This window comes from Callospermophilus lateralis, chromosome 10 (assembly GCF_048772815.1).
Source record: "Callospermophilus lateralis isolate mCalLat2 chromosome 10, mCalLat2.hap1, whole genome shotgun sequence".
Classification (NCBI taxonomy): domain Eukaryota; kingdom Metazoa; phylum Chordata; class Mammalia; order Rodentia; family Sciuridae; genus Callospermophilus; species Callospermophilus lateralis.
In genome coordinates, this window is record NC_135314.1 from 111,020,045 (window position 1) to 111,041,357 (window position 21,313).

General features: G+C 45.9%; 2 protein-coding genes across 3 annotated transcripts in view; one reads left to right on the plus strand and one right to left on the minus strand.

Moving 5' to 3' along the window:
- Positions 1 to 6,047: 6,047 nt before the first annotated feature.
- On the minus strand, positions 6,048 to 16,297 carry Shox2 (SHOX homeobox 2). 2 transcript variants are annotated; one of them, XM_076868436.1, is made up of 5 exons: positions 15,643 to 16,297; positions 12,535 to 12,743; positions 10,098 to 10,155; positions 9,721 to 9,809; positions 6,048 to 8,220 (listed from the first exon to the last, which is right to left on the minus strand). In XM_076868436.1, exons 1-5 carry the CDS (start codon positions 15,986 to 15,988, stop codon positions 7,963 to 7,965), a joined length of 960 nt encoding a protein of 319 aa, XP_076724551.1. In that variant the 5' UTR covers positions 15,989 to 16,297; the 3' UTR covers positions 6,048 to 7,962. The 2 variants fall into 2 exon arrangements, with proteins under 2 accessions (XP_076724551.1, XP_076724550.1); XM_076868435.1 differs by having other exon boundaries at positions 6,048 to 8,256.
- Rsrc1 (arginine and serine rich coiled-coil 1) overlaps positions 15,410 to 21,313 on the plus strand; it is a 371,119-nt gene continuing 365,215 nt past the window's right edge. The window contains exon 1 of the mRNA XM_076867056.2: positions 15,410 to 15,913. Within this exon, the coding sequence (XP_076723171.1) occupies positions 15,410 to 15,913 (504 nt within the window). The remainder of the gene's footprint in view (positions 15,914 to 21,313) is intronic.

The window sequence follows — 21,313 nt, forward strand, 5'->3', positions numbered from 1 at the left end:
TCCACGAGAGGCTTCATTTTACAATGAGAGATGTGTAGGGGACTTCACTGGATGGCACATGGAAATCTGTATGGTTGGGAAAGAGAATACTCTAGGGCATGGCACAGCATCCCAACTCTTAGTTCCAGGGGACTCTGACTGCTAAACAATCTCAGAAGACCCCTGACATAAAAAAAAAAAAAAAAATCAAAAAACAAAGGCCAGATGGTCCTGTGTACACATAAGCAACTCAGAAAAATCCTGTGTTGGTTTCCCATTGTTGTTATAACACATTATCACAAATTGTGTATCTTAAAACAATACAATTTGATTTTCTTACAGTTCTGAAGTTTAGATGTCCAAAACAGGCTTCATGCACTAAAAGTAGGGTGGGTAGAGAGGGAAGCATTCCATCCAAAACTCAGGCGAATTTCTTCCCCCCTCCTTTTCTTCTAGAGGCCACCTGTATTCCTGAGTTCCCCCAGCTCTGAAGCCTGCAAGGCTGTCTCCCTCTGAGCATTCCTCCTTACTCACTCTCCTCTTTGGTCTTCCAGTTTCCACTTTTAAGAATCCTGGTAATTACAGTGGCCCACATAGATAATCCAGAATAGTGTCCCTATTTTAAGGTCTGCTATAAGTAACTTTAAATCCACCACCACCTTATTTCCCTTTGCCAGGTAACCCAACATATTTTCAGATTACAGGAATTAGGATGTACACATTTGTGAGGAGCCACTATTCTATCACCCTTCCCTATAACTCCCAAGTCAATCAGATGACCTGCCTCTCTCTTTCCAAAACTGCCTTTGGTAGCTAATCCCACCTAATTTCATCCATCTAAAAAGTTTTAGGAGCAGCTCTAGAACTAAAACTCCCCAGGGAGGATCCTGGACATTTTAAGTGAGCACTGGGCAGGACTAAGATTTAATGGAAAGTGTATAGGCCTTAAAAGAAACACAATTGCTGACAAGTGAGAATTCCACAAATATATTGCACACAAGACAGATAATTACATTTTAAACTAGCAATGCCAGTAAACATAATACAAAACAACGTGGCACAAGTACTGAAAATTTGGATAGATTGATAGACTTTTTCGAAATCATTCTTAAGGGTAGTTTATTTCCTCTTCCTTTCCACGGAAGCATATAAAATGTATTCAATAAATAAGCAACAGAAGGACAATCAATCTAATATCAAAGTGACTATGGAGGTAATGCTAGGACTCAATTTGTGTGCTGACATTCAGGAATACAGAGGACTCAGGTCAGAGACTGGAGGTAACCTTCACATTTAAAAAATCCTTCAACTATTAGGGAGAAAGAATCCTCTCTATTCTACACGAGGGAAGCAGATTGAAAATCGTAGTCCCTCAAGAATCCCAAAACCATTCCACAAGTTTTGAAGAAAGCTTTATTCCAAACTCCAGAGCTCACAACATATACATGCACAATGAATATTCATGTTAAGGAACTGAAATAAAGATGCACACCACATTCTCAAATTTTCTAAAATTGTTTTGAATCACAGACAGGTAAATTAAAAATCCTTTCTGTATGACAATAACTTCAAAGGTAAATAATGGAAAAATAGGAAAGCTGACCCTTCCTTGTTTTCTTTACTTAAAGCATTTCTATTTGATACTCAAGACAACCTGTAAGTGTTTGTCACAGGAACCTAAGAGGACATAGACTCTAGGAATGTAAGAAATGACCAAAAACTTCATATCCAAAAGGTACAGCTGAGTTTTGAACTTGGAAATATCTGCCTCTGAAGGTCAGCCATGTACCATGATGACACATTGACTCCCAAATGAAGATGGGTAAGGGTGCTTTGAGTTCTTCATGGATATTATATACAACATGGAGCAGTATTCAGAACATACCTAGATGTACGCATTATAAAGAAGTCCTTCTTAATTTAGTCTGTAGTTAGGACACATTTTTCATCTCACAGATTCTTACAGTAGTAATTAAATGATCCTTGTTTTGTATCATGTGTGTTTTCAAACTACTATTAAAGATCCTTACTCAGCAGACTTTGCATCTTTTGTCATTTCACTGTTAATACTCGATAGACATGGGCAGTCCGGGGAAAACGCAGATGGTCCTATGGAACACAAACCACAGCAACATATGGCACGCATTTACTTCTAGCAAACTGTGCTTCTTAACCTCTGGGTGTCGCTCCACCATTCCCTCATAAGGCCACTCATTTCCAAGAAAGGTTCCCTTTCCAAAAATGAGGCAACAGGCCCCACATGTGTTGTAGGCCACTCAGATGCATGGAGTAGTTAGCATTTAGCACATGCTTTCTGGCACTATCCTGTGTTGGTGAGCTGTCTCCCCTCAATTGTCAGCCCCTCAAGGGCAAGTGCCATGCCTGCCATCTCATTTTACTAGCTGTGCATGGCAGAGTGACAACTGTCATGTAGATGGCATGAATGGTCTATAAATAGCTCTTGTAGGTAAGTCTCTTAACTATATTGTGACATTTGCCACATCTTCAAATGAGGCTAAGCAGTTAACTAGAATCACACACTGGTAAGCAATATTTTCCTCTTGCCCAGAGAGGGAAGTATTTACTCCTTGCCTTGCAGTACTTAATTTTTTTCTCAGGTTCATATTCCAAAGCTCAATGCTTTTGACCTCTTTATAAAAACAATTGTCATTTAATGCTTTTTATACATGTTCAAGGCACTCTTCTACCTAACAACTCCATGGGACAGACACTATTTTTATTTTTGTTTATAGATAAGGAAACTGAGGCCTGGAAAGATGAACTCATTCAAAACCACGGGGCTGGTCTATGGCAGCAATGAGATCTGAACCTAGGAAGTGTGGTTCCAGAGTGCATGAATAAAGGTCTATAGAGATCCTTGCTCAGGACATGTGAACAGTTTGTTCAGCGAGAAAAAAAAAAAAAAAAAAGTGTGCTGCTCCCCATGTGATTTATTTGATTATATTCTAAAACCTTTCCTCATGCCAGTAGAACTCCATGTTAAGTACTATACTAAATTTTTCTGTACTGAATGCATATGCAATGCTACCTTGACTGATGTATACAGTGCCCCAGGATGTTGTTTGCTTGCTTTGGGAGGGAAAGACCTGAAAGTGTTGCCCAGACACTGAAGTGTCTACACTCACAACCCCAAGTTTTTCTTGGGGATCTTCATGTTTCTTATGCAAGAATGCTCCCTGTCTGAAATATTTCCATTTTCTCTCTTTACCTGAGCCTTTTAATTTTTTCATTTCCAGCTACTTTTTCTTCAAGCATAGGGCAAGCAAGCACTTGCTTGCAATGTAATGTTTAACACTTTTCATGTTTTTATTTCAGTTGTCTTGCCAACATGTCAGTAAACATCCATACATATTGTAAAGATTTAAAATTTGGGGTATGTATACATGTATCAACAGGAGTTATGAATTATGTATATCCCAAGCCTATATAAATTAGATTTTAAAGAACAAGCATCACAGTAGTCAAGCAGATCATAATACAACATTCCATGTGAAATGTTCAAACTACCTTGAATAAATTATCCATAAGTTAACACTCTCATTAGAATGGCATATTTATTATCTCTGGGTTTGTGATGTTGCTTTAATGCATTTTGACTAACTGTTCTAATGGCACATTAAGGAGCTATTTCAGGCCTTTTCCCCCTATTGGAATTTGCAGACTTTTATTTATGTTTGAACTAAAATTATAGAATGTTAAAAACAATCAGCCACTTTCCGATGTAGAACACCATTTTATTCTGCCCAGAAACATTTAATTAAAGCAGGATATAACTTTAGTAATTATTTTTGCACAGAATGACTCTAAAATTAATAGCCAATTGTAAGATTGTTTAAAAACTGGAAGACTGACAATCAAAACAATCTTAAATGCTTTGTTTATGTGTTGAAAAGGAGTGGTTCTTTAATTCCCTGACACACATTAAACTGATTTCACTGACTTTCTGTACTGGTGTTTAACATAGTCAAGTGCTTGAGGTTATGTAAAATAAATAATCTTGAGATCTTATTGCAAATGTTTGCAATTTATGATGTAAACTGATTTGTGAAGAAAAAACAGGATCCCGTGTTGTTGAAGCCAAAAAGGCATTTTTCAGAAATCAAAATAGTTCCGAAATTTGAGCATTACTTTTTACTAAACCATTACCATCTGAGATGCTAAAAAGTTATAAATCTGGGGGCGAGGAACTCAACAATAGATGAATATCCCTTCAGCTCCAAGCAAAGTCCTCCGATCTTCTTAGGACTCTTGGCTCATAGGGTCCTTAACACTAATCATGTCCTGGATAATCTCTTTTAACTGACTTTTCCCCAAGCATGGATTCTGTAACGTTGGCGGAGGTAGGGGGTGGGTTGCACTCCTTGAAGTATTCGGGGGCAAGGATCCCAAAACAATACGCACGTCGGGCGTCAGGCCTTATCCAAAGGGAAGATTTCCTAGGCCCCTCTCTCAGGATGGTTCAGGGAAGTCGGATTTGGACCCAGTTCATTCAGACGCCCGCAGGAGAGTTTGGGCCTGCCCTGCGTGAGCGTGCGCGGAAGCCTGGACCCTAAGGGCCCTGCTCAATGGGGACCCGCAAGCGGCCGCTAGCCTCCGAGGGTTTGTTGGAAGCGAAGCGCGGGGCACAAGGGAGCGTCAGTCCTACAAACGACTCCGGCGGGTCCCGCAGGTCTCAGCCCGCGCCCGCAGCCCTCAGACTCCAGGCCATGCGGGTGCGGTCCAGGTCCTGGCCGGTTGGGCCCGCACGCACCTTGGCCTCGGCTCCTCGCAGCTCAGCGGCAGGGCGCCTCCAGGGTTCCACGGAGCCGCCCTCTCCCCTGCCCCGGGGGCCCTGGGCACTGTCGGAACCACGTCCGGGCTGGGTTATGGCTTGGGGCTGGAGCTTGCGGGTTCGGACGCCTAACCCCGGCGGCTACTGAGCTCGCCCGAGGCCTCAGGCCGCAGTGGGCGACGAGGCCCCTTCGGGGCGCACCACGCCCGGGGGCAGATGCTTATTAAACACGCTGCAGAGTTCATCCGCCGCGAAACCCGCCAGGCCTGGCTCTGCAGGCCGCAAGCCCAGTCCCCTGGCCTTTGAGAGCAGAAACGCATTGCCCACATCTAGACTGCCGGGGCAACTCGGAGCGCGAGCTCGGGCCGGGGCACGGCTGGTTGGTGACACGGGGGAGCGCGGTGACGGGGCGAGAGGTTGGCCGCGCGATTCCAGGCACTTCCCAGCTGGGGACGCCGGCGGCCAGAGGGGACACACACACACACACACACACACACACACACACACACCCTTCGCGAAGGGTCACCTCATCCTAAAGCCTGTCTCAGGGCTGGCCAAGTCTGTGTCTTTGCGTCTCTGCTCATCCGATGACCCTCAGCTCTTCTAAGCGTAACTAGTGGGATTTCTTCCAAAGGGGCCAAGAGATGGGGAGACCAAGCTCCTGTGTAGTTTGAGGACCAGCAAGGCCGAGCTTTTCCTAAAACACTGTCCTCTGTTCTGCTTTTGAACTGTACCTACAAGGCGATGAACCCAAAAGAGAGGTGGGGGATTCGCCTCCACTGCGCTTAGCTCACTCGCAAGCCAGCGACAGAACACAATTCAAACCCAGGTGGATTCCGCGTGATCACTCTTTTCTTCCTCCCAAAATGTCCTCAAATAAACTTCAAGAGCGAAAGCATAGCAAAATAAAAAACGAAAAACTGTCTCGGGGAAGGAGATTATTCTACTCTGTTATTTTACATATTACCTGTTCCCTTAAGAACTTGGCATAACCGGTATCTAGACTGGGTGCATTCTGTGGGGTTGGAGGAGAAGCGCTGGTGGTGGAGAGCCAGAGAGCCACAGAGCCACCACTCACCCCCGGACTGCTGCACGTAGGAGCACAGGAGAGTGCTTTTGCAAGTTGATATATTCGAAATATAGTTACACATTCATCAACAAGGAAGAAGAAAAGACTATCCTGGATATTTTAATAGTAACAGGAACAAAGATGACGCGAACCCCATCAAATGAAACAATGCTATTTTCATTCAATTGATCGCAAAGTGTCTTCGATTAATAACTTGGCACTTATTTAAAAGGTTTAACAGAGGTGGAGCCGAGACATTTTGTACTAACAACACGTCATGAGATAACAGCATCTTCTTTTGTTTAAAATAACTTAATACACTAGAAAAAATATGGCAAATATAAATAATTTTGTTTTCATGGAGAACAAATAGTTACAAAGCTCAACCGCATACCAAAGTTCAGTTAGAAGAGCTTTTCCTCTTTCTTGTAAATTAGAAGGAAACACACACACACACACACACACACACACACACAACTAAGAGGCCTGCTAGAGAATCGGGATGCCGATTGCTTAGTCGAGCATATCCCAGCATATCCCGGTTTAAATAGCTACATGAATTGAAACAAACAACCAAAAAAAGATTACTTGAATAGATACACCTTTGTGAGATAAAATGCAAATGTTGAAAGTCAACCATCAGTTCACACATTATAGCCAAAATAAATTTTGTTTGTGTGTATCAACATATTTTACACAAACCTAGTGCCTGTATCTAGCTGGGTGTTGTTTAAGGTGAATTTGACAGGATAGAGAGGGGGAAATAAAGCAGTGTCCTCAAATAGGACTTCAGGAAATCAGCAAGAGGGAATACAAGAAAAGGGGGGTGGAGCAAACTAACACTGGTGGAGCGCCTACTAGGTGTCCCAGGATGCAAGGTGGTATACCAACATTATTTCATTTGGTCTTCTTTCTTTTTCTTTTCCCCACATTTTCTGCCCAGTTCTATCTTCTTGATACAACCAGAGTGTAACTTTTCCCCATTTCGATGTTTTCATTTTTCTGTGCCTCCCCAGGATCAAAGATGAGGCCAAAAAAAAAATCTACATATTATATATATATACATATATGTCTATATGTATATGTATAATTTTCAGACGCTTTTCTACTGAAGATGAAAATGAAGTGCGTGTACATGAGTGATGGTGGCAGGGGGAAGACACCATCAATGGAATACAAGTAACATGCAAACCAGAATTTACTGTCGCAGTCCGGACAGTTCTGCCATCATTTCTCAGAATCATTGTCTGTGGCATCACTGCATTGTATTAACATCATTTTTTCCCTTCCTTCGTTTTCATACTGTCTTCCCTCTTCTTGCTCTTCCATACGTGGTGGGTTTAAACTCAAAGCATCTGATTCAACGTAAAAGGAGGCCCGCCTCTCTTATCAAATTTCTCGTATTAAAGTGAACTTCGCAGAAAAGGTCAGTTTCAAAACCTGTGAACTTCCCAGCTGCGCACTTTATTCATCTTAATTCTTTAAATAAGTATACCTCTTCCTTCTGTTTTTGCCTTCTTCTTAGCCCATTAAAAAAACATACATTTAAGTTGGTAACTCCCTCCCCCCTCTCTCTCGAGATTCGTCCTGGTTATTTCCCCTTATTTTTACATGTATAAAATACTTTAATTTTTAAAATTGTTTTGCTCCGTTTTTCTCTCTCCGATTTCAGCTTATCCCAAACAGCAATAAGAAGTTCCCGTTCTCCTTCTCTCGCTCTCTCTCTCTCTCTCTGGTTTGTCTTTTCTATCTTGTATTTCCTCGTTTTATATTGTCAACAAGATTTTGTTTCTATGCAAGAATCCATCGTTGCAGCTTTGCTGAGCCGCATTGCGCTGTGCCAGCATTCCCTTTTCCAGTCTCTTTCCAGACTCCCGCAAACCAGCTCCTATAAAGCCTTCTAGGCCCACGGTCGGTGGGTGGCCAGGAGCTACTGGACTGGCGTGCCTCGTGCAGCCCGGGATCCCGTGCAGAGCCCGGCGCTCAGAGTCAGGGATGCAGAGAGACAAGGGGCGGCCAGCGTGGCGGAAGAGGGCGGCGTCGGAGGTCTGCAGGGCAGCGAGGAGCAGCGGGGCGAGGCGGTGCGGGCGCGCCCCTCGCAGGCGCGGTGGCGGCTCTGGCGTCACAGGCCCAGGGCGGCTGCGTGCTTTTTGGCTTTCAGTCTGAGATCCGCGATGCTGGAGTTCTTGCTAGTGGTCTTGGCGGCGGCCGCCGCCGCCACCACCGAAGCAGCAGAGGCCGAGTCTGCGGCCAGCGTGGCCAGCGGCAGTCCGAAGGGCGGCGCCGGGAACATCATATACGGCGCGTGCGCGGCCAGGTGCGGGTGCAGGTGGTGGTGCGCGTGCGCCACGGCGCTGTCCAGCTGCAGCTGCGCCTGAACCTGAAAGGACAAGGGCGTCACGTTGCAATGACTATCCTAGGGTGACAACAGAATAGAAACAGAGCATTAACAGCGTCCGGCTTAGCTGGGAAAGGGTTAGGGTCAGGGGGCAGGGAGGGGAGTGCGGCTGAGATCTTGTCTGGAGAGTGACTTTCTCAGCCTGTTGCTGAATCTGGGGCACCATATGCGTACTGCAGTGTCAGGGGTCTTCAGGATTCACTCAATGTGGGGCTTTTCCCTGAGCCCCCGGCTCCCTGTCTGCAGAAATGAGGCTGCTCCTTGGGGAGTGGGGCGGATGAATGAGAGGGCCATCTATTTATATTGCTAGAACATGACCTCTGTCCCACTATTAAAGCTCTGAAGTGCCAACAAGCAAGCCACAAAACTTTTGTGACACTTAGGGAAATTATTGTATCTTCACCATAATTGACATAATTGTGAGTCAGTACTCCTAACTTTTCCTACCATAAGAATTACCTGGGAATCTGGTTAAAATGCAGATTCTGAATCTGCATTATTGAGTCCTGAGATTCTGAGTTTCTAACTATCTCCCAGGTAGTGCTGATATTGCTGGCCTTGGATCTCCCACTTTGAGTAGTACCAATTTCCTCTGGAGTTCCTCCCTCCCTCTTTCTTCAATCATTCTCTCTTATTTCAAAAGCCCACAACCAGATGCCAGAGTCCTGTGGTGCCAAGAGAGTTAAAATCTCCCTAACACTAACTCTTAATATAGGAGCTCACCCAGGTGTCTCCCCAGTCTAGGGTGCAGGCGACTAGAGCTAATTCTTGACATCACAGCCTTGCTGAGTAGGGGTCCTGGCTGAGGATGGGGAAGGTCAGGCACTGGTTGGGAAAGGATTTTGCCCTCAGGCTTGGAAAGCGGGGAGTTCAGAGCACTGGGATTTCCCAGGATTAAATCGTTGCTGCAGGCTGTCCTTTTAAAATGTAGTCTTAAAGGTTTCTTTACGGCTAAGAAAGGGATTGCGGAGGCTGGGCAGCCCGGGGAAGACCAAACCTTCCCTCTCCATTAGAGATGAAGCTTTGTTTCCACAGAAGCTTTTAAAAAACAAGTCTGAGTTAGGAGTATTTGTATTTATTTATTTTCCTTCTGTGGGAGGCATTTAATGTGACTAAAAGGTAGAAAATACCTATAAGAAAATATTCAGAGAGTTTCCTTAGAAGTGCCTGAGGACTAACCTGTGTGTTGGATTTGACAAAATCTTAATCAAAAGGCCTTTCCTTCCTCTCCCCAAGTGCAATCTTCAGTGCATTTTGAAAGTATCAGTTACTACTCTCAGGCCCCTGCCGGCTTCCCATGAAAACATGACTAAGAATTCAGGACCATGAAACTGTATAGGTTCTTAAAGAATGGGTCCACTATATCATTCTGATTCTTCAACTGTGTGGACATTAGGGCTCAGAGATGGGGGACATTGAACAGTCCAATCAAACATTCAGGTCTTTTCACATTTAAAAATAGATGGAAGAGTCTGTACTTGCCTGCTGAAATGGCATCCGTAAAGCACCTACATTGACATAGGGTGCAACCCTACAAGCTTCAAACTGGCTAGCGGCCCCTATGAGGACACCTGTGAAAACAGGGGAACAAAACACAATGTGGGGTTGACATTTCCAGTGTTGTTCTCCAGGTTTCTGAGTTGTACAAGCTAGAACTGATTCCTTCGAAATCGTATGGTTACCTTTCTGAACTTCTGTCATACTTAAAATAAATGTAACTTACTCCCAAACTTTAGGACTTTCTGTTCTTCTCAAATCAAGGATCATCAATGTCTGTCTGAAATTTATTTTCTCTTCCTAACAACAATAACCCCCTTTTTCAATTAGAATATCAAATGTTTCTTGTAGGAGAAACATACCTTTGTGCAGTTGATTTTCTTGTTTTCTACATTTAGCTCTTCGATTTTGAAACCAAACCTACAAGTTGGGGGAGGTGGGGAGGAAACACCTAGATGTTATGACTCAAAATATATTTTAAATTACAAAAGAAAATTACAACAACAACAAATCAAAGAGCAGTGTTTTAGGTAAGAATTGGGAGAGATATAACAAGCAGTCTTTGAATTATATAAAATAGCCTCAATTTCCAAAATTAAAAATGTAAGTAAATGACAAAATAGAAAGGTTTCATAGACTTTTGCAAGATAAAACATTTCCTGGCAAATAATTATTGGTCATGGTTTCATCTTTCCATAGAGTCCCCAAGGCCTAAAACACTCTCTGGTACCTGACACCACAGTGATAATGGGTTTAAACGTTTGCTCAGTTAAAACCTGAGAGGAATGGGCTAAGTAATAGCTTATAACATTAATTAGCTTCATCTTGAAGAAAAACCAAACACTAAAGCAAATAATGCCTCTTTTGGGGGGAGGGATATTGTAAGGAGGGAGAGGTAATTAGTGTCATATAACTTCTTTGTCACTACAAAGAAGTTTAGAATTTTCTCTGCTCCTCTGTGCAGCAGAGGGTAACAAAGTAGCAGAATACTTGTGCCATTATCATGATAATCTAATTTGCTTCTATAGAAAAAGCCGAGGCTTGCAGTTAGGACAGTAGGGAAGCTTGTAGAAAATAGCTCTAAAACTTAAATGAAAGTATAAAAAAAAATCAAGAGCAACAATAAGGTTCACTCCTTAAGAGAAACAGAACACTCTGTGAAAGTGGGTGGGGTGGGGGGAGTCAAGTAACTCCTGGGCTCTATTTTCTGGGTGTTATCATCTTAAATAACTTGCCAACTTTTAGAAGCAGGGATGGCAGATTTTTAAAAATTCAAATAAAACTTGCTTTTATGCTCCAGGTCCAATAAATACAGCATATTGATTGATTTACAAATTAATGTTTTAAAATCCCATGAAAGGAAAATATTGCTTCAGAGCCTTTTCTGGTATGTGTTTGAAAGCAAGTGCTATAGTCAATGTAAATCTTCAAATATTCCCCTGCTATTTCGTATAATAGAAGGGTGGATTTCATGCCACGGTGACATTCTTTATGCAACTCACATGGCCTGAGGCTTCTTGACTCTCTTCCCCTGGAAGAATGGAATTGAGATAGTAATATTCCTAACTGTAATAATTATCATGGTTTTAAGGGGGTGTTGAGCCTCTAGAGATCTTAGTATGTAGAGCAAAGCAGGAGAGGCTCAGAAGGGGAGGCCCTGCTGTTGGTGCTATGATGACCAAGCCTGCCTATTATTACTCTTCTTCAACAGTACGGCTCTGTTTCCCCCCACCCCTGATCCTATTACAAGATGCGGGGGAAGCCCCATAAGAATTGCGCATAGTTCGCTACAGATGGTGGTCTCTGCGCCCAGAGACCCGGGGAGTATCTGTTACAGCCATACTTTGTAGCAGCTGCAGATGTTCGAGCCTAAAACTGCTCCATGTGTTCAAATAATGACCATCATTTTCTCCTCTTTTATTATTCGAACGGAAATACAATCTGAAACGTTTGAATTTATTCCCCATAAAACTGGAAGGATATGTATGTATGTACGCACATATATAATTTTCCCCACTTAAATGCTCCCAAAGCCTACTTTTGCTATTACATTCACCTCAACATCCAATAAAGAAAATCTGCAACCATAACTTCACGGGGGATGGCACTGGTTGAGTTAAGGCTTCGGAAATGCCAACGGTAAAATCTGTGGGATGTTTTAAAATTTAAAATCTCTTTCTTTCTGCAGGTTCCGTTTCCTTGCCTTGAATAAGCGAACAAAGAGTGACCAAATGCATTTATTTCTCCACTGTTTCACACACGGTTTGGGATTGACCGCTAACAGTAGACTGTAAATTTCTGCACTTAACAGTTGCTAATTTCCTTTATAGCCTGTACATCTATAAACTTAATTGGCATATCCGCTTGGCAAACCTAGACCCCGGAACAGACCCTCAACGAAAACCCGACTCGGGCGAGTAAAATACTCTTTGTAACTTTTTAAAGGCATCCAGAGATAAAACGTTTTCCGTGGGATTTTTTTTAAGCCTTATAAAAGTAGGCCCATTAGGATTAAACCACATTAAAGCCAGAGCGAGGCGAGGGGGGGGGGTGTGGTTTATAGAAACTCTGGGAGCAAGCCCAGCACAGCTCTCTTCTGTGGGGAACATATGTTGAGATGGGATGGGGGGAAGGGGCCATGGGACTAAGATCTACTCTAGAAAATAAGACCCTAGTACAGACATTTCTCCCCTTTTCACTTCATATCAGACACTCGTGTGTGTCCCCCACCTGCCTGTCCCACCCTAGGCATATCGCTCTGGGCTCCCTGGTCGCAGCCCAGACCTCACAGTCCAGTACCTGCACTCTGGCCTCCGACAGCCCCAGTCGCTGGCTCAGTTCCTCGCGCATGAAGGCATCCGGATAGTGGGTCTCGTCAAAAAGCCTCTCCAGCTCGTTGAGTTGTTCCAGGGTGAAATTGGTCCGACTTCGCCTCTGCTTGATTTTGGTCTGGCCTTCGTCCTCCATTCCTTTAGCATCCTCTTTGCGATCCTTCAACTCGGGGGACACTGGAGAGGGCACCACATAGCGGACCACACGTGTGTCCAGGCACACATACACCAACATATACACAGACAAAAACAGCACAGCAAACCCCATTATCAGATTTTCCTCAAACAGGGATAGAGGATCCTAACCCTTCGTGGAATCCCTGTCCTGCCCCTTGCCCTGCGGAGAGGAAGAGGATACAAGAGACGCACAAAGGTCACGTCTCCGAGGCTGCCAGTGGGCTTATGGCCACCCACCTCCTCCGCAATTTGGCCTAGGCTCACCGCCCCACTATCCCTCGCTTAGTCTCCTGCCTTCTCCCGCAAACATCAAATGTGTTCCACTCACCCTCTCCGGCACTCACTTTCCCACGCACTCACAGAAACCACAAGCGCCGCACCCGGCCTCTCCCAGAGCGCGCTCTGGGTAGAAGGGCGCGGCGAGTCAGGGACTGGTCTTTCACGCCAGCCATTCCCAGAGTGCGGGCCTGTTGTCAGGCCAGCTCTCGCTGCCGCTAGCCCTTTGCCTCCCGCAAACTTGCTGGTCTGATTTAGGAACAATTGGGCCGAAGGACCGAAGGATCGTAAAGGCAGATTAAGACCCCGGTGCTGCGCTGCGCAGGAAGCCGGCATCCCCCGGTGCTCCGCGTTGCCCCAGGGCTGGGGCCAGACCTAGTGGGTGGTTCCACCGGCAGCCGGGCAGTCCCAATCCCCTTGCGGGACCCGGGTACCAGGAGCACAGGAACCCACGCCATGTTGGCGGCCTGGAGAGCTCGCCGCCCAAGCCCGGCCAGAAGGAAAGAGGCGGAAAACCAGCCTCGGGTGGTCCACGAAACCCACTGCTGCCTCTGTTCTGTTCTTCTCCCTACCCCGTGGAAACGTAGATTCGACCCTAAACGCTTAAACCCACAGAGATCAACAGGTTCAAGAGGAACATTCCCAATCCTCGGTTTCTATTGGTTGCTCAAAGCCTTTTCATGCATCCAGCAGCACGGATGTTTAATAAAATATGCATTTTTTTTTTTTTTTTTACTCTGGGTCTGCACACATCCGTTGCTACTTTCGTGTTCTCTTCCCTTTAGAAACAGGAGCTCTGCGTGTGAATACACAGAGCCACTGAAATGTGTGTGTGTGTGTGTGTGTGTGTGTGTGTGTTTGTGTGTGTGTGTGTGTGTGTGTGTAATTAAAAAAAATTAGGCCAAAGGACAGTGATCAGAGGAGTTGCACCCTAGTGCCGACCTGAATTTTCTCTGCGCCTGAATCAGCGATTAGGGTATCAAAGTATCAAAACAGAGTTTTAGATAGTCCTGTCTGTTTGCAGTTCTTCCCAATCTAGGATCCGGATCAACATAAGGGTTAAAAATCATTTGCAGAAAAGCCGATCTACAGAGAAATTAAAACTTGCCCCGAGCTCAGAAACAACAATCTCAGGAACTGTGCTCACAGAGATTTCAGACCTGAATCCCCCCGTGTAGCACATTGATGAACCAAAGGCCTGGGGCAGTGGACCCACGGTTGGGAGGTAGCTCTGGGCACCCTGACAGTTACCCTATCACTTTCCAAATTTAGGAGGACCTGGTGATGGTTCTGGGAAAAGAACAGCCATAGATCTCACTCCAGTCTAGAATTCTGGATAGGATAATCTTAAGTGTTGCCCGCATTTCTAGTTCTCAGATTTCGTTTTGTGGGCATTTGTTTTTCCTCCAGGAAGGAAGTAGATTAACATTATAGAAAACATTAGAGTCAATTTAATAGGGAAATAATCCTACTAATACTGCAGTGAAATTTAAACATGAAAACATATCATCAGATTCTGCCAAAGGGGCGGGAAGGCTTTGTTATTTCTTGTCATCCATACAGTGGATGCCCTTCAAAGTTTTGGGGCTTTAAAGAGAAAGAAGTCTACATTTCAAGTTGATTAATGGAGTTAATATAATTTCTATTTCGCCCCCAAATTTCCACTTAATGGCCTAAACAGGAACAGACCGTGTTATAAACAACTTAATTGCTTGCTTAAATATGTGATTCTACGCATGCCACATATTTTCTTAATTGGAAAAATATGGCTGTACACCAGTTACTGCAGCACCAAGTGCCAAATTAATTTTATTGTTGAACTCTTTTGAATTGGTACAGGACGCTTCACCATTTAGATAAAGCCATCTCCTAACACTTCTCTGGCACCAAAGGACCCCCTACACACGCACGCACACACACACACACACACACACACACACACTGAAGAACCGGATAATTGGGAGTAGTAAAGGAATTGTGTAAATATCGGAAGCACAGGTCTTAAACAGAAACCTCAACGCCTCAGCCGGGAGCAGAGCTTATAGCCTGGACCTTAGTTCGCCTTGGCTCGGTTCTACCTCGAAGGCGTAAGCGAACGGGAAGTTTTAGTCCCCAAGATCCAGAGACTCAGGGTCTCTTCGGAGTTCCAGGGCTCTTAGCCTCAGTTCCAAAGCCGGCAGCTTCAACCCGAGGTCGAAGCCTCTCTCTCTCCCTCAGGCCTCAGGAAGAGGCTCCCGCAAACTCAGGGGAGACGCTAGCTTTAATCTGGCCGCCTGGCCCGCCCCTGCTAGCACCCCTTCTCGAAGCCCGCCCCGAGAACTTCCACGTCCCCCGGGCCGTCCGGGCTGCGGGCCCATCCTGCAGCTGCCAAAAACATGCATTTCGGTGCAATGGGAGCATCCAGGAAGAAGGATCCCAAATCTCACACCCTCCCCCGCACGAGGACCCCACCCACGACCATGCACAACGCTGACTCCCAACCCCACGATCGCTCCAGTGCCCAGAGCCGGGTACAGGGCTCTCCCCGCGAGTCGCCCCTCCCCGCTGGGCCTCGGGGTCCTCTCCCGCCCGAGCCGAGTCGGGAAGGCGGGAAGGGGAACCGCGGCCGGGGTCAGGCCGTTACCCTCGGTGAGCCGCGGGCTGCCGGGCTCCCTGCTCCTCTCCGCAGCGCCCATGTCCAGCTCCCGGACGGGGGAGCGCCCTCCTCCAGCTCCTCCGCCTGCTCCTCCTCCTCCCGCGCCTCCTCCGCCTCCTCCGCCTCCGCCTCCGCCTCCTCCTCCGCCGCCTCCGCCGGCCGCCCGGACTGCCGGGCTGCTGCGGTCCTCACGGCCCGGCTCGCCGCCGCCCGCCAGCTCCTTGGCCCCGCGCAGCGGCCCGCTCTCCAGCACCTCCCGGTACGTGATGGCCTCCTTCTTCTCCTTCACTTTCTGGTCGAAAGACTTGGAGACGAACGCCGTAAGTTCCTCCATCGCCGCCGCCGGGCAGCCCCGCGCTCGACCGCTCCCTGCCGAGCCCCGCTCTTTTTTTCCTCCTCCTTTTTTTACTGCTCCAGCCCCCCCAATAATAACACATCAATGGGGCAGGGGTGGGGGAGGAGAGGGAGGAGGAGGAAGAAGAAAAGGAGAAGAAAGAAGAAAGAGGAGGAGAAGTAGAAGGAGAAAAAGAAGTAAGAAGAGGAGGAGGACGAGGAGGACGCGGAGGAGGGGGAGGAGGAGGAGAGAAGGGCGGGGGCGCCGGAGGGAAATGGGAACTGATGCTTCCCTGCCGGAGCGCGCTTGTTCGATGTTAAGATCTTTGACAATTCTTCCTGCGGAGAGTTCAGATCTGATAGCGACGCGGCGCTTGAAGTCTCACTATTTATACTTCCTAAAGGCGGCCCCTTGTTCTGAGTAAATTACCTCCCCTCGCAACTCCGAGCGAGCCCCTTCCCGGGTAGCAGCCGCACCACTACCTGGGGTGGGTGGGGGGGAGCCAGGGATGAGAGAGAGAGAGAGAGAGAGAGAGAGAGAGAGAGAGAGAGAGAGAGAGAGAGAGAGAGAGAGAGAGAGAGAGATATGGAGAGAGAGAGATGGAGAGAGAGAGATGAGAGAGAGAGAGAGAGAGAGAGAGAGAGAGAGAGAGATGGAGAGAGGAGAGAGGGATGGTCGAGGTTGGAGTCCGCGCGGGCTGGAGTGGGAGGGCAGCAAAGGGGACCTCAGGGGGCGGGGAGAAGAGGCAGGTCCCCGGCGGTCGGGGTTTTCAGATAGCTCCGGCCGCCTGTGCTCTTGGCCATTAATCCAGGATTGACAAGAATCCCTAATTAATTTAATTAGGCGTGGATTTTGCGTTGGTGTCACGACTTAGTTAAACACTGGGGAGCGGGATGGACTCCGCGGGGGCGGGGCTAAGAGGAGACCGACAAGTGCGCTGCAGGAGTGGGTCTGGTTTCTGCACTGGGTGTTGGACCCTGCAGCCTCGTCCGCTCTGGGGGTTCTGCGCGGAAGCTCGGCCTCCCGTTGCTGACCCCTGGTCTCTGCCCTGCATCCGAGTCTCGCATCCCTAACCTGCCGCCCTGGGTCCCGCAGATCCACCGCTCGGCGTCAGGCATCGTCCTGGCTTCACACGCCTGCCCCGAGTCAGGGTTCTCTGCAGCTTCTCGACCCGTACACTTCCTTTTAGGAGCTTCCCGGCCCGAAGCCAGGCTATGCCTGGCTCCTCACCAAGCTCCTCGCCCCGGTCGATGTAATTCACCCTACGACCCCAGTCCTCTACGGGCAGATCCCGCTTGAAGGGCCCGGTCGATTTAACATGTTTCCTGAGCAGCTGTTCCCTGACAGATCCCATTTTAAAGTGTTTCCTTAGCTCCTGGTCAAGGACAGTTCGACTTCGTTTTCTCTCTGAGGTCCCAGGACTCGACTTCTCCTACGACTCCTTGCACCGGGACCCCTCCCACAAAGAACGACCCGGGCTTTTTTTCCCCCGCATCCTGGGAAACATTCTAGTTGTTTTCCTGATTTTGAAAAACAAAAGAAAAACAACCATATTAAGTTTGAGCTTCGCTACTTTTGTTTATCGTGGGCTGTTCAAAAATAGATGCTCTTGGAAAGAAAGATCCCCCCACACGATTTAAATTTTTAAAATTATATTTTTGGGCTGTTTTCATGGAAACCATTTGTTATATGGGAGGAACATCTATATTACCGAGTCATTTGTCTGTATTTCAGGACAAGGCTTGCTGTACAAATGCCTGTATATAGCCACAAAAGAATATGTACTCAGGAAAGTAACATTTACTTGAATGTGTAACAAATATGCTGTTTCCGGGACGTTTTTAAATACATTAAATATTAATACAGTTAAAAATAATTGTTCATTATCTTGGATCTCATACTATTAGTAAAAATAAAAGCAATTACTCATTAGAATGCATATATTCTACCCATTGATTAAAGGAACAAAATGAACTTAGCTGATAATTTGAGAAGTTCCATCAAAACAACCTGAAACATTTGTAAAAAGAAAACACTATTATAATTTGATATATAAGGGTTTTCTCAAATGTATGTAATTAGAGACTATATATAACTTTGTTATTCCACAATAATCCTTGGATTAAAATGTTCACATTTGGTTAATTTAAGAAATATGAAAATCATGCTTTTTAGAAATCGTTTTTTGGTATTTATGATTATAGGAGCATTTGCTTTTGTTACTCCAGAAGAGTCTCAAATTCTCAACCTTTCCAAAGTTATATGAATTTAGAAACAATTTCACATTGAGTTTTGGCTACTATCTGTAATAACATTAATTTTGATACTATCAGAGGGGAATAATCATAGAAATGTTACCCTTTACGAAACTCAGTTTTTAGGATTATTTAGCATAATAACCAGTAATGGACTCAGTTAAATGCATATGGTGTTTCAAGAGATCTCAAGTGAAGATGTTAAATACCTATTCACAAACAGCTCCAAAATAACTTCTATTGGAAGTCTGATAAGGGATCCGGAGATCCTGCAGTTACTGCTTTGTCCTTTTAAGTAGATGACTTTTGAGTTTGAACTCATATTCCAAAACATAAATGAGAAGGCTCAGATACAACCGTTGTTTAATTGAAACCAATATATTTCCCATGATCACAGTTTATTGGTTCATTTTAAGTTAAAAATGGTAATGCTGACATCAGAGTGATGAGAAGTCTTCAGTATCTGAGCATAGTTTCTTACCAGCCTAAATGAAGTTTAATTTTTTAAAAATCCAACATTTTATAATCATGTATTAGTATGTGCAATGAAGTTCTAATGACGTTATTTCACTGAACAGCAAACATTTTCTGGAGGCAGGATTTTTCAAAATACAGCGTTGGAAAAAAAATCATTGAAGGTGAAGCTCAGCTGACAGCCTGTGGACAGATAAACAGACTCCAATAAAATTCGGAACCCCAAGGATTCCCCAGATCTTGAATTATTTAAAATAAATATGCAGTGTTGCAGATAAGTTTTAAAACCATCCCTCATGACTGGCTAATTACATACAGTTATTTATGAGAAAGAAATGCATTGTGGTGGTGATTTTCACCATCTGATATATGCAGAAAACTGTTAGCTTGATTATGTTGTAATAGTTGTGAATGAATTGGTTCTTACAGTGGCCCCAAAGCAAGGCTAACAGTTGATGTGCCTCATTAGCTTTGTTTACTTAAATAAAAATGATCGTCATACCAGGACAAGTAAGTAATATAGAATGAGTAATAGGAAATGCTAGATTGCTTTAATTTCTATTGATTTAAATTTTAAAATCTCCAAAACAAACTACTTCTCCCCGCATCAGGCAGATTTCTCCTATTTCTCCACCAACCAGTTACTTGAGTCTTAGAAACTAATTTGCACCCACCCTGTGAGTGCCTTCACCTTCAGGGCAGAAGAAACATCGACTTTTAATGTATTTTTGCAAATAAATCATTGCAATTTAATCACACACGACTCTATACAGGCACACTCCCATGATTTATTATTGTTGGGCGAGTTTCCCCCTCCCCCAGCAGGAGACGACCAATTTTAGTACGTGTCGGCGTCTTAACATAACTTTCTACGAAGCTGATTTGTTTCTTGATTATCTGTGACTATAGAGGCAATCACTCAGGCGATTACATTCTCCAGTCCCACCTTTATTGCTTTTGGGAACAAGAAAATCCAATTATACACGCACGCAAAAGAAACACTAAACAAAAAATTGGCGTGGTGACAATCGACTTCCTCGGCGTTCTCACCTCTGGCAGCCTGCATCGATGCACTCGACAGATCAGCTGCCGCTGCCTGGCGCGGGAACCCGGAAGGCGCTGCGCTTGAACTGAGGCGAGTTCCGAGGCCGCCGGCGGCGCGGGGTCTGAGGAGGTTTCTGGGCCGACTCGGCACGGCAGGGGCGAGCCCCAAGCCCCGACCCAGGTGATGCCGGTGTCCCGGGCCCGGGGGCGACGCCCGAGGCCTGCTGGGGCTTGAGGCTGCGTGGGGCTGGCGCAGCCGGGGCGGGGAGCGGAGGCCAGGACTTTGAGGAAGGCCGGGGCGGGGAGCCGAGGTCGGGGCGGGTGCAGAGGTGGGGCGGGGCGGTAGGGTTTGGGTGGCGAAGGCAGCGGGCAGCGGGCAGAGGCTGTCCCACCCCCCTCTCCCCGACATCGGCCTCCCGCCCTCTAACCCCTACCTCCTGTCCCGGCCTCCCGCAACCTCCTGCAGGACGTAGAGATACGCGCCCCCCAGGGCCTGCGGGTGTCCGCGGCTGTGGGCTGGGGCCACGTGACAGCCACGCTGCCCTTGAACTACTGCTTTTGTGAGCAGTGATGGTGTCCACAGCGCACGTTGCCTGATCTTCATTCCGGGTGACTCTAGGGTCACTTCTCGCTCACATGCTGCATTTACATATCGTTATTTTTTGGCACCGGGGATTGAGCTCAAGGGTGCTTAACCCCTGAGCCTCATCGCCAGCCACTTTTTGTTTTATTTTGAGACAGGGTCTCGCCAAGTTGCCAAGGCTATCCTCGAACTTGTGACCTCCTGGCTCAGCCTCCCGGGGTGCAGGGGTGCCAGGTGTGCGCCTCGCGCCTGGCTAGACTTTGTATTTTTAAACACAGACCGGAAACCTAAGGAAAAATTTGTTTTTAAATTTCTAGAATTAGCAGTAACCCAGTTGTGTTCCACTTAATCAGGTGGTAGGTAGTTAAATTCAATTGTCTAGTGCTGTCACAGGAAAGTATTCGAGTTGTCATTTTTGAGCTTAGATGTGAAGGCTGCAAGTGAAGGATTGGAGGAGATGTGACAGGTGTAACCTTGTGGGGAAATGAGGTATCCTTTGAGAGCTTCTCTAGTCTTAAAGTCTATAAATATTCACTCTCTTTGCAGACAGAGGAGATTTCTTGCTAAGTGGTAGCACTTTATTGCCGTGTTTTGTTCAATAAGAGGGCTAAAATGTCTGAAACTGAAAGAGACAAAGGCACCTGGCACCTGTCTGTTAACTGGCCTCCACTAGTACCAGAATACTCTGTGTGAGGTGCTGTTACAAATTGGAGAATTTCTACAGTAGGATCTTTGAGATGGATTTATAAGTATATTTTCTGCTTTCATTTTTGAACCATTGGAGGAATTCCTCTTTAAAATAAAAAAGGCACTAATCTAGGAATTTTTGCTTGCCATAGGAGGAGAGCTTGGGCAGCATTATCCCTTTTGAAGATTTTCTTCCTTAGGACCAAATTTTACCTCTGTTCTTCCATTGCTTTTTCCTGGTTCTGAACATGTTTGTGAACTTCTTTGTATGCTAGTTTCAGC